The sequence below is a fragment of the Cetorhinus maximus genome, chromosome 2, assembly GCF_964194155.1.
Source record: "Cetorhinus maximus chromosome 2, sCetMax3.hap1.1, whole genome shotgun sequence".
NCBI lineage: Eukaryota > Metazoa > Chordata > Chondrichthyes > Lamniformes > Cetorhinidae > Cetorhinus > Cetorhinus maximus.
The window spans coordinates 97,827,592-97,842,391 of record NC_135880.1 but is presented as its reverse complement, the minus strand read 5'-3'; the positions used below and the strand labels follow the sequence as shown (position 1 = coordinate 97,842,391).

At 42.5% G+C, this 14,800-nt stretch overlaps 1 protein-coding gene across 3 annotated transcripts in view; it reads left to right on the top strand.

Annotated features, from left to right (window-relative positions):
* The window catches only part of LOC144696100 (protein prune homolog 2-like), a 508,829-nt gene that overhangs the window by 325,609 nt on the left and 168,420 nt on the right, over nt 1–14,800 (top strand). For 2 of the 3 annotated variants that reach the window (XM_078567379.1, XM_078567368.1), the window contains exon 7: nt 12,840–12,998. The exons of the other annotated variant lie outside the window; for it this stretch is intronic. In XM_078567379.1, coding sequence (XP_078423505.1) covers nt 12,840–12,998 — 159 coding nt within the window. The remainder of the gene's footprint in view (nt 1–12,839; nt 12,999–14,800) is intronic. 3 annotated transcript variants of the gene reach the window in all.

The window sequence follows — 14,800 nt, the reverse complement described above, 5'->3', positions numbered from 1 at the left end:
GGGGCGAGATGGAGTCGGGCTCGCTGCCAGCAGAGGCAGACCTGCGGCAGAAACAGAGTAAGTGGATGATGAGACTGGCAGGCTAGAAGACCTGCCTCCGCTTACTGAGACATTGGCCCAGTTGTAATCATGTCTGTCAGGCCCTCACCCCAGCAACCCCCACCCCCTCCATCATGCTCCTCCATGCCATGTCATGTCTCCCATGACCCTTCCATTACCCACATGGCTCTTCAACGTACTCCATGCATTATCTGTACCTACTCTCCCTAAGTAAAGAACCAATGCACCTCTAAATCTGGAAAGTCATTGAAATAGTCCTGAAATGGACAACATAAGCAGAAGCATTGAAAAGATACTTTGGAAAAAAATCTGCTCAGTTTACAACCCCTTAAGTGTCAATCAACCACAGCTAGAAATAGTATCAATTTCAAAAAGCTTCTGTGCACTTCAGAGCTTACAATCTTGTGTAATTAAACACACAGGCATTGAAAAGCCACAACAAAGCAAGATCAGGTTATTACGTGGTAATAGAAATGTCAAACAAAACTTGCATTTCCGTGCAAGCTGTGTAATCATTAAATGACTTAGCTCAGCAAGCATTCATTCTTGAAGCTTAGCCAGACATTCATGATGAGGCCATCTGGAAAGGCAGAAGTCTGCTTCTGTTGATATTGTTTCCAGAATCTGGGCCAGAGAGGCTGAAAAGCTATCTAGTGCAGGGTTTTCCAGAGGTGTCTACAGAAAATGCATCCCCTCCAATACTGGCTGCCCTCCCTAATGCCCTTTAGGGAAGGAAATCTGTCATTACCTGATCTGGCCTACATGTGACTCCAGACACACAACAATGGGGTTGACTCTTAAATGCCCTAGCAAGCCACTCAGTTGTATCAAACTGCTACAAAGTCACAAAAAAGGAATGAAACCGGACGAACCACCTGGCATTGACCTAGGCACCGAAAACGACAACAGCAATCTCAGCCCTGACAACCCTGCAAAGTCCTCCTTACCAACATTTGGGGCCTAATGTTGTCTCAGACTAGTCAAGCAACAGCCTGACAGTCATCCTCATGGAATCATATCTTACAGATAATGTCCCAGACATCACCATCACCACAGCAGAAGTGGCAGCACCGTGGTGTACAGTTGGGAGGGAGTTACCCTGGGAGTCCTCAACATCGACTCTGGATCCCATGAAGTCTCATGGCATCAGGTCAAACTGATCACCACGTACCACCCTCCCTCAGCTGATGAATCAGTGCCCCTCCATGTTAAACACAACTTGGAGGAAGCACTGAGGGTGGCAAGGGCACAGAATGTACTCTGGGTGGGGGATTTCAAGGTCCTTCACCAAGAGTGACTTGGTAGCACCACTACTGACTGGGCTGGCTGAGTGCTAAATGACATAGCTGCTAGGCTATGGTGAGGGGACCAACAAGAGGGAAAAACATACTTGACCTCATCCCTACCTATCTGCCTGCCGCAGATGCATCTGTCCATGACAGCATCAGTGGGAGAGTGGAGTGAACAGTCGTCGTGGAGAAGAACTCCTGCCTTCACATTGAGGATATCCTACCGCCGTGCTAACTGGGATAGATTTTGAACAGATCTAGCAAACTCAAGACTGGGCATCCATGAGACGCTGTGGGCCATCGGCAGCAGCAGAATTGTACTCAAACACAATCTGTAACCTCATGGCCCAGTATATTCTCTACTCTACCATTACCATTATGCCAGGAGATCAACCCTGGTTCAAAGAAGAGCGCGGGAGGGCATGCCAGGAGCAGCACCATACATAAAAATGAGGTGTCAGCCTGAAGCTACAGCACAGGACTACTTATGTGCCAAAGAACATAAGCAGCAAGTAATAGACAGCCAAGCGATCCCACAACCAAAGGATAAGATCTAAGCTCTGCAGTCCTGCCACATCCAGTCGTGAATGATGGTGGACAATTAAACAACTCACTGGAGGAGGAGGGTCCACAAATATCCCCATCCTCAATGACGGGGGAGCCCAGCATGTCAGTGCAAAAGATAAGGCTGAAGCATTTGCTACAATCTTCAGCCAGAAGTACCGAGTGGATGATCCATCTCGGCCTCCTCCAGAGGTCACCAGCATCGTAGTTGGCAGTCTTCAGCCAATTTGATTCACTCCACATGATATCAAGAAAAGGCTGAAGGCACTGGATAGTACAAAGGCTATGGGCTGTGACAATATTCTGGCAATAGTACTGATGACTTGTGCTCCAGAACTTGCTGCGTCCCTAGCCAAGCTGTTCCAGTACAACTACACCACTGGCATCTACCCAGCTATGTGGAAAATTGCCCAGGGACGTCCTGTACACAAAAAGCAGGACAAATCCAACCCGACCAATTGCCGCTCCATCAGTCTACTCTCGATCATTAGTAAAGTAATGGAAGGGGTCATCAACTGTGCTATTAAGTGGCACTTGCTTAGCAATAACCTGCTCATTGATGCCCATTTTGGGTTCTGCCAGGGCCACTCAGCTCCTGACTTCATTACAGCCTTGGTTCAAACATGGATAAAGGAACTGAACTCCAGAGGTGAGGTGAGAGCCACTGCCCTTGACATCAAGGCAGCATTTGACCGAGTGTGGCATCAAGGAGCCCTAGCAAAACTGGAGTCAACGGGAATCAGGGGAAAATGCTCCGTTGTTTGAAGTCATACCTAGCACAAAGGGTCTTGATCGGGTAGACACTGAAAGGTTGTTTCCCCTAAATGGGGAAATCTATAACACAGGAGCACAGTCACAGGATAAGGGGCCAATCATTCAGGGTTGAGAATCTGTGGAATTCATTACACCAGAGTTGTGGATGCTGCATCATTGAATATATTTAAGCCTGAGATAGACAGATTTTTGGTCTCTCTGGGAATCAAGGGATATGGGGAGCTGGCAAGAAAGTGAAGTTGAGGTAGAAGATTAGCCATGATCGTATCAAATGGCAAAACAGGCTTGATGTGCCATATGCTCTACTCCTGCTCCTATTTATGTTCTCAGTGACTTGGATACTTGGGTCCAGTCATATCTAGGCCCTTGATGCAGCAAACCATCTCCTATGTAGATGTTAGGAGATACACATTTCCTTGTCCCCTGCCAGCTCTGCTAAGCTTTCTCCTATTGTGTGCCACCTTGGTCTGCAAGAGAGGGGGTAGAATGTTAATGGTTATGTAGTACTGTGTTTGGGTGGTGTGCCTGACATAGCTGAATAGCTAGAGGTTAATAGAGGCAGTGAGAGTTGGGCAAAATTGCTGAGTGTGTGAGGGGGTGTTGGAATATCTGGATATTAGACGTGAGCCCTGAATGCCAGGGAGTGCTACTAGGTGAGTGATGGGGGTGTGCTGTGTTGAGCAGCATGAGAAGATGGTGTTGTGATGAATAGGAGATGTCATGTGAAGATGCATTCACCGTTGTTGAGCAAGTGCATCAGGTCATTAGACCTCCTGTGGCACTGCTGCCAGATCCTCAGGTCCAGACTGCAGGAGTTGACCTTCCAGGCTAGCTGTTCCCACTCACTTCTGAGAATGGTCTTTGAGGATTTCCTTGCCCCTTGTGGAGCCATGGATTCTCTCCTCCTGCCTGTCTGCACAATTAATGCCTCCTGCACCAAAACCATCAGTCTGGGTCCTTCAGTGCCCTGGTGTTCATTTTTGAAGAACCTCCACTACAGCAATCTTTTCTCCACCTTCACTTTAAGAGTCAGTCTGCCTTTAAGTAAAAGCAGTCCGCCTTTGCCACACGATCGGGAAAAAAATACTGCCGGCAGCACCTGCTGTGTGCAGACCATGCCAGCAGCATTAAGAAGAGGGGACCAGTGCTCAAGGCACTGAAATCATTCAGATGAGGTGGGTAGATCAATTGCGTGTCTTACCATCTGAATGGGCACAGACATGCTGCAAAGCATGGCCCCTGCACCAAAAATAGAGGTGATTTGAATTTTGCTCAAGAATTTAACATGAAAAAGCTATTATCCAAACAAACGACCATATCTCACCATTTCTTGATTCCTTCTCTCTCCAAGAATGCATGTTTCCTGAGTCTATTTACATTGTCTTCTTCAGTGGCTTTGTCAAATAATTTACTCCACAATGCTCTTGTAGTTAGGTGTGAAAAAAACTGCTTCAGTTCCTTTCTAACTTTTTATTATTTTAGTAATGTCCCAGAACAATTGAACCTGCCACTATAGTGCACTTGTCTGACCCGATGTTTGTTATTATTTCTATAATCTAGAAAACTTCAAATATAATATTTGAAAATCTCTTTTGCAAAGAAAAGAAACGTAACTTCATTTTGATTTAACACCCGATACCCAGAAATATTGAGAGTCAATAGCAATATCTTATGGGCACCCAAATTAATGTAGTTGTCTATACTTTGCAAAGATAGCGTAAAGAAATATTGGATAATAGCAGAATTACTCAAAGAAGAACTTTCATTTATATAGTGCCTTTTGTTACTGCAGGGCATTCCATGTGATAAGAGTTTTATAATCATTGGTTTCAGTTTTCCTTTTTATTTCACAAGTTTAATTTTGTTTAACCACTATGTTAACCTTATACTGGAAAATGTGACATGCATTTCAATAATCCAATGAATGTCCTCGCCTGAAATGACAACCTATGTCCATTATTGTTCCAGAGATCACTGCGTGCCATCCAGTGGCTTACCAAATGATATTGCGTGCTGTTATACTATTTAAAGATGGGGGCATCACATTCGAGCTTGATCTCGTCTTTGCCCAAAAGCCTTATGTACGCAAAGAATATGATGAGAGTCAGAAAATGACTATTGGTTAAATTTTTCTTTCCCTTGTCCAGATTTAATGGAACAGCCTCCTTTGGAATGCTGGCTAAGGTCAGCCACCTCGAGGCAAATTGGGATTCCAAAATGTTACCTTCCTATTCTCCAGGGTGCAGGTTCACATTTCACTCATTGATTCATTGAATCAGGGAAGCAAACAAGCTTTAGTAGCAAGTCTGCTATTTTCCCCCTGTTAATATTAAAATTGTAAACATGTGCGAAGTATGACTGGGCAAAGCAAGGGTGTCATTTAATTCTCAATAACTGAATTCCATGGTAATTCCAAGGCCATGGGCAGAATCCTCTGCTCTCACTGGTAATGAGCTTGGAGGCCGGATGGTGGCATGCTTGAACCCCTCCTGCCCCACCCTTGCCATAATTGAGTTCTGAGGGGAAAGGCCCATGCTCAACCTTCCTGCCCCACTGACAGTTGAGGACCCCAAGTGGCCAATTAATGGCCACTAAAGGGCCTTATCCCACCACCGCTGGTATTAACCTAGCTGAAGGTGGGCCTCTCACCATACAGCACGCACAACAGGTAAAACCGTATGACCACCTTGTTACTTCCAAGAGGAAGGGGAGTGTGCCTGGGTGAAAGACACTGCTCTTGCCCCCCTGCACCCCTCTCCCCATGAACCCCACCCACATTGCTTGTGGCCCAAGTCACTCCATGATATTGGGACTCCGGTGCCTGCCCTTCCAGCAGCAGCCACAGCCTCCCAAGTGGCACTTCTGAGCAAAGCTGCTGCTCGATTGGCCGACAGCTCTTAGTAGGCGAGACTTCTGCCTCGGGGTCTTGATCCCAGGTGAAGGACTGGCCTCGCCATTGCCTGCTTGGCTTGTGGTTCAGTGGGCCTTCCTAAAAAGAAGCAGCATGTGTCTCTCATCAGCTGTCCAGTAGGCAGGCAAGACCCCCAATGCCACAACAAGATCCTGCCCAATGAATAAAATTGAACTACTGACGTTAAGTTTAAAATTAGCTTAAAATTATTGTTTTTTCTGTCAATCTTTGTTTTTCTTTATGATACATTCCTAGTTGAGTTAGTGTTCAATTTTAATGTGCTTTATATCAAAGTTCAATACAAACAGATCGCTCCCATTCTAAAGGCCTGTCATATATAATTGTCTTTCTTCATTAGAAGATGGGCTGGTTATTTTTTGCTTGATTGATTTGCATACTGTAATTAAAATTCACTATTCTATTATTATCCAGTGTGTCATTACATGCAGCAGAAGTCATAAATTACCACTGTAAAATTCAGCTGAACATGGACATAGCAGGAAGTCTAGCTGACAATTCCTGCTCTGAATATGTAATATAAAGGAAATGGCTTTTCCACTAATTTATCCTCTTGTGCGGTGTGTGATGTGATAAAAGCATAGATTCATGCATTAGGTTCATTTATAAGCTCTTTTTTTGCCTTTCTATCAGCTAGTACAATGCTAAGAATTAACTGTTTGTCTCCTGTACATCAAAATGTATGGAGCATGGGGAACTTTCATTTCACTGTAGCTGGTAACAATTACAATCTGTCAAACCCATATTTAGATTTTTTCCCCCCAAAAAACAATGAATGCTTTCTGTTATAAACTACGATGAAGATAGAATCTTATACTTTGATTCACTCCTGAAAAATCTAATGTTGAGTACAAAGATCTACGCAATAGTGAGCATTTGTGCTGGTTCTGATACCACCATTCCCAAACCACTGATTAAACAAAAACAGAATTACCTGGAAAAACTCAGCAGGTCTGGCAGCATCGGTGGAGAAGAAAAGACTCGACGTTTCGAGTCCACATGACCCTTCAACAGAACTCACTTCTCCACCGATGCTGCCAGACCTGCTGAGTTTTTCCAGGTAATTCTGTTTTTGTTTTGGATTTCCAGCATCCGCAGTAGTTTTTTGTTTTTATCACTGATTAAACAGATGGAAATAATCAATGGTCTTAGCGAGACCCTTCACAGATTAATATAGTAATACCCCTCAAGTGAATAGCCTTTTAAACATATGAGAATAGTAATCTGTGACTGTAACCAAGTAAATCAATGCAAAGACCAATAAGACTAATGCAAAAATTTATGCCCATCACTTAGCTCACTAGATAGCTAAGGAATGCAAAAATAAATTACTGGACCAGTTTGCAAATTGAATTTCAAGACCTTGGCACAAATTTCACAGTTCATTTATACATCTAGTATCAATCAGTCTGTCTATTTCTCTGTCTCCATTATGTGACTTGTCCATGATAAGTCAGAGGGTATGGTCTGAGTGGGTGGAGGCAGAATTGGTGAAGTGAAGGAGCACATCTTGAATATAGCTTTTTTTAAAAAAAGATTTCTGACCAGAGCTACTATGACCCAAGTATTTTTTGATTGGTTTCTGTAAAACAAATAAACCTGGATTTTTTTTCCCCCTCATCTTTAATGCCAGTTTTTGGGTGGAAATGTAGTGGGCATTGTGTTCTGCCTACTTCGTGCCAATTGCTGCTACTTCTGATTTTACACTAGAAGTGATCATGGATATTGAGTTTGCCCATGTAAATGTAAATATGGACAGGCATAGCAGTAAAATATAAAGAAGGTGGTAATAGTGAAGTAATGTTAAAATCCACATTTTCCATCATATATACTTTCAAATGCTGTATTTATAAGCCAGTGACATATAATTAAAGAGGTAGACACTAGGCCATTTGAACTGAAAATAATATTAGCTAAAATTTCTAATTTCTAATAAGGACTTGAGAAAACAACTAATTTTGAATCAGACTGGTTCACAACCTTGGCATCCTTTTCAGCACCGAGTTGAATTTGGATTGTGATAAAAACAGAAAATGCTGGGAAAACTCAGCAGGTCTCACAGCATCTGTGGAGAGAGAAAAACAGAGTTAATGTTTTGAGTCCGTATAATCCTTCTTCAGAGCTAAAGAGAAGTAGAAATGTGATGAAATTTATATTGTTTAAGGGGGCAGTGGAGCAGGTAAAGCTGGATAGAAGGCCAGCGATAGGTGGAGGCAAAGGAGAGATGGACAAAAGGACAAAGGGAGTGTTAATGGTAGGGTTAAGGGCTAAAGAAGATGCTGATAGTGGCATAAAGGTAAGAAAGCAGAATATGTTAACACTTCCTTTGTCTTTTTGTCCATGACATCTTGGTCAATCTCTCCTTTGCCTCCACCTTCTGGCCTTCTACCGAGCTTCACCTGTTCCACCCACCTTTAACAGAATAAATTTAATTACATTTCTACTTCTCTTTAGCTCTGAAGAAGAGTCATACAGACTCGAAACGTTAACTCTGTTTCTCTCTCCACAGATGCTGTCAGACCTGCTGAGTTTTTCCAGCATTTTCTGTTCTTATTTTGGATTTCCAGCATCCCCTGTGTTTTGCTTTTATTCTGATTGTGATACTTGTCTCTATCTCAAAGACTACCTACTGCATCTAAATCTCCCACTTCTGCTCCTACCTCAGCTTATCGGACATTGAAACCCTCATCCATACCTATATTGGCTTAGGCTCAGTGGCAGCACTATTGCCTCAGTCAGAAGGTTGTGGGGTCAAGTCCCACTCCAGAAATGTAACAAACTAATCCATACTCACACATCAGAAGTGCCATCTTTCAGATGAGGCATTAAACCGAGACCCTATCTGCTCTGTCAGGTGGAAGTAAAAGATCATATTGCATGGTTCAATGAAAACAGGATAGTTCCAATCCATTTCCCCTCCCTTTCCTAAACTATTCAATTTTTCTCCCAAACCCCCGTTTCATCCTCGATAAGCTAGCTCATCCAAAACTTTTAACTATATCCTATCTCACAAAACCCTGCTTACTATTTGCATATCTATTTCCATTGATATATTGAAAGTATGTTTCTCATTCTTTTTATTATTGAAGTATTTTATATTCAATACTTCTTGGTTTATATTTGTTGCAGATGATACTTAACACAATGTAGTTTGTTACTTACTAGATGATCTAATTTGTCTTTTGTGTACCATAGCTTCTTGGTTATATAGGATGCAGTGTTTAAGCTTGCATAATATTATGACAGTTATAACTAGCCAAAAATTCTCAGTGAATAAATACACTATCTACTGTGCTGCTGAGCCATGCATAATGGTAAGGTTCCATGTTCTGATCTGTGCTGGGTTGGCTAATCTCAGCTAGAATAGTGGTGAGGTGCTAGCACTGATTTTGATGGCCCTTAAGCACGAAAGGGAAAACTTAGCAGAGTTCCTGTTTCTGATTCAAGAGTATGCACACAGGCAAGAGGTAAGAGCAGGACTGGGCTTAGCTCAATTATCATGTGCAGTCAAAAAGCCTGCCAACTTTCACAGTAGAGGATCACATGAAGACTAGCTACTGATACTGAAAGGCTGTCACTGCCAGTCAAACTGCACACCAGCAGGTGATATCATTTTCAGGACAGAGAAAAGGGATCAACATAAAATTTGAATATTTGCAGTATTTTAATCCCCCCCAACTAATATTCACGGCCACCCTCAAACTTGCCATATCATGTGGTCATGCTAGTCCCGTCATATCAATTGCAGTATGGCCGTCTGATCACATCCTTATATCACACTCCATCCACATCCTCCTTCCATGCCCCACCCCACCTGCCCCCAGGAAAAGCTATCCCCCAGTTCACTTACAATTGCACTTTCAAAATCTTAACTGTCTAAGTCTTTTGGTCCTCCATTCACTAAAACATTTCTGCAGCTACTGATTTGCTCACCTTCACCTCCACCTTTGATGCCCTGGCTGTTTCCCTGGTATGGCCCTCATCTCCATTCTATTAGGTTCAAGGGATGCAGACTTGAAAGGATATTGCAGACAATTGGTTTAGCCATCCACTGCCAGATCTGGCTTGACCACAAAAAGCACTATCAGATCCTGCCTTTGTTTGATAAAAGTGCTCATGCATTTCAGGATGATTCTGAAGGAAAGGATAACACGCCCCATCCACCCCTCCCCCTAGTTCTGCTGCAAATAATCTTCTTAAACCCCTCTCCCTTGTCTTCTCCACCCTCAGCTCCAACAATAAGATCGAGGAGCTCATGGTCTTCTTTGTCATTAAGATCCAGACCACTGATCAGCTGCCCATTTCACATCTCTGGTTTCCAAAAGGCCACTGGCCTAAATATCCTCCAAGTTCCTCTAAATTGCTGACGATTGCTCCTTCTTGGTCCCTATGTTAGCTGATATTGTTAACAGCAGTATCTATTTTAAGGTGCTGTTCCTCTCTCCTTTAAATTTGCCAACAACATCCCTCTCTTCAAAAGCCAACCTTTGACCCCACCATCTTTGGAAACTATGGCCCCAACTACAAAGTCCCCTCCAAAGTCTTTGACATGTTGTCACCTCCCAAATCCATGCCCATCATTCACAGAACTCTATCTTTGAATCCCTCCAATCAGATTTCCACCCCTGCCACAGTACTGAAACAGATCTTATCAAATCACAAATGACATCCTATGTGACAAAGGTAATCTGTAAGAGGTAAGCTAGACTTACTATTCCAGTGCACTTCTGGCTGGTCTCTGATATTCTATTCTCCATGAGCTTGAGGTCATCCTAAACTCAGTGCAAGTTAAGACACAGGCAACAAAATCCTGTTGACCTATCATCTGAGCTCGCTGACCTACATTGGCTCCCGGTCAAGCAACATCTTGATTTTAAAACTGTCACCCTTGTTTTCAAATCCCTCTGTGGGCTTGGAACAATGGCAAAGCCCACAGGCTGGAATGCCTGCCTCCATTTACTGGGAGTTCAGCCCAGTTTTAATGATAAATTCCAGCCCTACAAATCTTCACTCCTCATACCCTACCCAACCCACATGCTCCCTCCATGCACCTCTCATATCCCCATGTCCTCTCATTTGCCCATCCCTCCATTTATCCTCTATAGCCACTCACCCGGTATCCACTAAGGGCAGGCTTCAGGATTCATGTCTTTGAAATGGAGTTGAAAAAAATAATAAACTTCTACAATCTTATAGAACTCTCACTCAAACATGCTTAAGGCTGAAAAATAACTCTCAGGTCTCATTCAAAAAATATAAATCCCCTCAAGTAATCAATATGTTGTAAAAAAAACCAAACAAACATCTAATTCACTAACCACATCAAGGACAGATAATTGTTTAATAACCTCTTAAACTGTCAATCAACTGTGAACAGCCCCCTGCTGAGATAAGTAGTTCTGGGCCTTTTGAAACTCAAAGCATTCATAAGTGTGCTCAGTGAGGATAAAAACACCCCTAGGAAATGTAAACAATGGAGTTTATTGAGACTGCAAAACCAGATGGCCTCTTTTTCTAAGCCACAACTGATATCCTGTCAATCAAGGCAGTTAGGAGCAAGTGGGGGATTTATTCTACACCGCGTCCCCCCCACCCCACCACCAAGTGAAAGCTGCTGAAGGATTTTCTTTCCATTTTAAAAGGATTTTGGTATTTAAATCACATCATATTATTACACTAGATATCCCAAACAGTGTTTCCTTCAGTTCTGAATGCATGAGAGCACTTTCCCCAACAGGAAAGTACTCTAATGCATCTCGACACTTATACAATGTAATTGTCAACTTACCTTTGCCAGACACAGGTCTATAATTAATCACCATAGTAATTCACAATACATCATCTAATTATTGAAACTGTGAAAGAACTTTTTTTTGTATTTCAAAGCCTATAAATGAAAAAAATTCCAGGAACACATAGCTTTTTTTTGTTCCCCCATTGTTCATGCTTTCTCTGAGAGGCAGTGATCCATGTCTACTTACTGAAGGGGTCTGACTCCTCTAAAATAATGTGGGCAGAGGGGAGTTAAACTGCCCACTCCTGGAATGGAGCTGGCAAGGACAGGAGTGCGGCATGCAAGGAGGCTACCCACACCCTTCTCCCATTTCGATGAAAATTGCTGGAAACTGGAATAGCGATGGGAATCCTGGAATCGGGATCTACCTGCCATTTTTAAAGGGCCCGAGGCATCCCAATTCAGTGAAAGTCCGGGCCAGTATCTCCTTGTGGCTCAGTGTCATGTTTTGTTTCATAATGTTTCTGTTTCATACCTTGAGACATTTATTATGTTAAACATGCTACATGAACGAAAACAATGAAGATTGAGTTCAAAGTGTAGCCTGTGTTTTCTTTTCTCAATTACGGTGAACATTGACAAGTTTGCTGCTATTAAGGGACACAAGGACACAGCAATCTCTGGAACCCTGACTCAAGCTGAAATCTGTAAGTTGTGGTGAGCCTCAATGGGCTCAAAGGAGCTCTGCTGATTGTTTCGGCATTCTGATTCTTAAAGTGGCAGGGACCCTTAGTTCAAGAATTTTGTTTATTTGCCCTCAACTTGAACAGATTCTTACGTGCAAAATGTTAGGGCTCATGAACACAGGCACTAGTCAGCAAAGTTAGTGAAAGGTAAATTTAAATCTTGTCAGGTAGGGTAGATGAAAATATCAGCAATTAAGGTTTGTTGCTGTGAACTGTTGAAATTGACAAAATTCTCTTTGCTATTCTCTCAGCTTCCCATCCCCTGCTTGTCCCCAACTTCCCATCCCCTGCTTCCTCTTCTTCCCTGGCTCCTGTTCCCCCAGCTCCCCTTCGTCTTCTCCAGGCTCCTCTTGCCCTGCTTCCCCCAACTCCTCTTCCCCCAGCTCCACTTCCTCTGTTTCCCCAGCTCTTCTCTCCCCACCTCACCCTGGTTTCCACGGCCCCCCCACCCCCCTCTGCCCAATGAGGAAGAGGAGCTGGCTGGGGTGGGGCAAGAGAAGCCAAGGATGATTGGAAACAGGAGCAGGGGGTAGGGGGCTGGCACAGTGATGGAGAGCTGGCACGGTGGAGGGGAGCCAGGTAACGTTGATACCCAAGGGATAAACTCTGGCAGCCTTTTAATAATTCTCAAAGTGTTGAAAGTATTTAAAAGTTTATAACAGTTTTAAAAAATGTCTCAAGTGTTTTAAAATATTTAAACTCATTAAAGTTATGTTAGTCGTTGTTGTTTATCTATGTTGCAGGACTTCCTATCTCGTCCAAATCTTATTGATGATTTAAAAATATTTATTGGAAGACATGGTTATGACATTCTTGTCTTGATGACTTTCTTCCTAAGTGATGGTGGTGAAGCGACTCGGCAAGTTGCTATCTATACTGACAACGATGAGCTATCCAACAGAGTAAGTTATTTAAAGTTAGCCTCTTCGTTACAGTATATTTACTTGCTGGATTTTGTAGTTCGTGATATCCATTGTAAAACTGAAGCTATTGTACTTTTTGTGGAGAGATGATAGTTTTTGGGCTATTTATTTTAAGTAGATAGGGGGAATGGAGTCATTTTTCATGCTGGCATCCAATGTTATCATCAATAACCCTAAGTTTGGATATAGTACTACCTGTTACAGGTTAAGATTCCTTATACTATGCCCCAGCAATGTACTTTGCAGCCCTAAGCTTCTGTATAGGTGTTTAAGAAAGGGAAATCGTTCTTGACAAATTTATTAGAGTTTGTTGAGGGTGTAATAAAAAGATATGAACATATGAATTAGGAGCAGGAGTAGACCACTTGGCCCCTCAAGCCTGCTCCGCCATTCAACAAAATCATGGCTGATCTAATTTTAATCTCAACTTGACATCCCTGCCTACCCCCGATAACCTTTCACTCCCTTGCTTATCAAGCGTCTATCTACTTCTGCCTTAAAGATATTCAAAGACTCTTCCTCAAACACCTTTTGGGGAAGAGAATTCCAAAGTCACAACCCTCAAAATTTTTTTTTTCCTCATCTGTCTTAAATGAGTGACCCTTATTTTTAAACAGTGGCCCCTAGTTCTAGGTTCTTCCACAAGAGGAAACATCCTTTCCACATCCACCATGTCAAGTCCCCTCAGGATCTTATATGATTCAATTATGTCACACCTCTTACTCTTCTAAACTTCAGCGGATACAAGTATAGCCTGTCCAGCCTTTCCTCAAGACAACCCGCCCATTTGGTATTAGTCTAGTAAACCTTCTCTGATCTGCTTCCAATGCATTTACATCTTTCCTCAAATAAGGAGACAATACAGTGCACAGTACTCCAGATGTGGTCTCACCAATGCCCTGTATAACTGATGCACAACCTCCCTACTCTTGTATTCAATTTCCCTTGCAATAAACAATAACATTCTATTAGCTTTGCTAACTACTTGCTGCAGCTGATTACTAACCTTTTGCAATTCATGCACTAGGACACCCAGATCCCTTTGCATCTGGGAACTCTGCAATCTCTCAACATTTAGATAGTTTTTAAAAAATTGTTCTGCCAAAATGGACAATTTCACATTTTCCTAGGTCTTTGCCCACTCACTTAACCTATCAAAATCCTTATGTCCTCTTCACAACTTACTTTTCTTTCTATACTTGAGTCATGAGCAAATTTAGCAATTCAGGTCCCTTCATCCAAATCATTCATATAAATTGTAAAGAGTTGAGGCCACAGCACTGATCCGTGGCACACCACTTATCATATCCTGCCAACCAGAAAATGATCCATTTATGCCTACTCTGTTTCCTGTTAGATAGCAAATTTTCTGTCTAAACACGATGGATAAAGCAGAACCAGCAGATGTAGCGTGTTTGAATTTTCAAAAGGCATTTAATAAGATGCCACATAAAAGGTTACTACACAAGATAAGAACTCATGGTGTTGGGGGTGATAGATTAGCATGGACAGAGAATTGGCTAATGGCCAGGATAAATGAGTCATTTTCAAGTTGGCAAAGTGTAATGAGTGGAGTGCCTCAGGAATCAGTATTAGGTCCTTAATAGTTACAATCTATATCAGTGACTTGATTGCATGAAGGAGGAAAATGTATCGTAGCCAAGTTTGCTTACAATACAAAGATAGATAGGAAAGCAAGTTGTGAGGAGAACATGGAGTCTGCAAAGGGATATAGATAGCTCAAGTGGGAAAATGTGAAATTGTCCGCTTTGGTGGGAAGA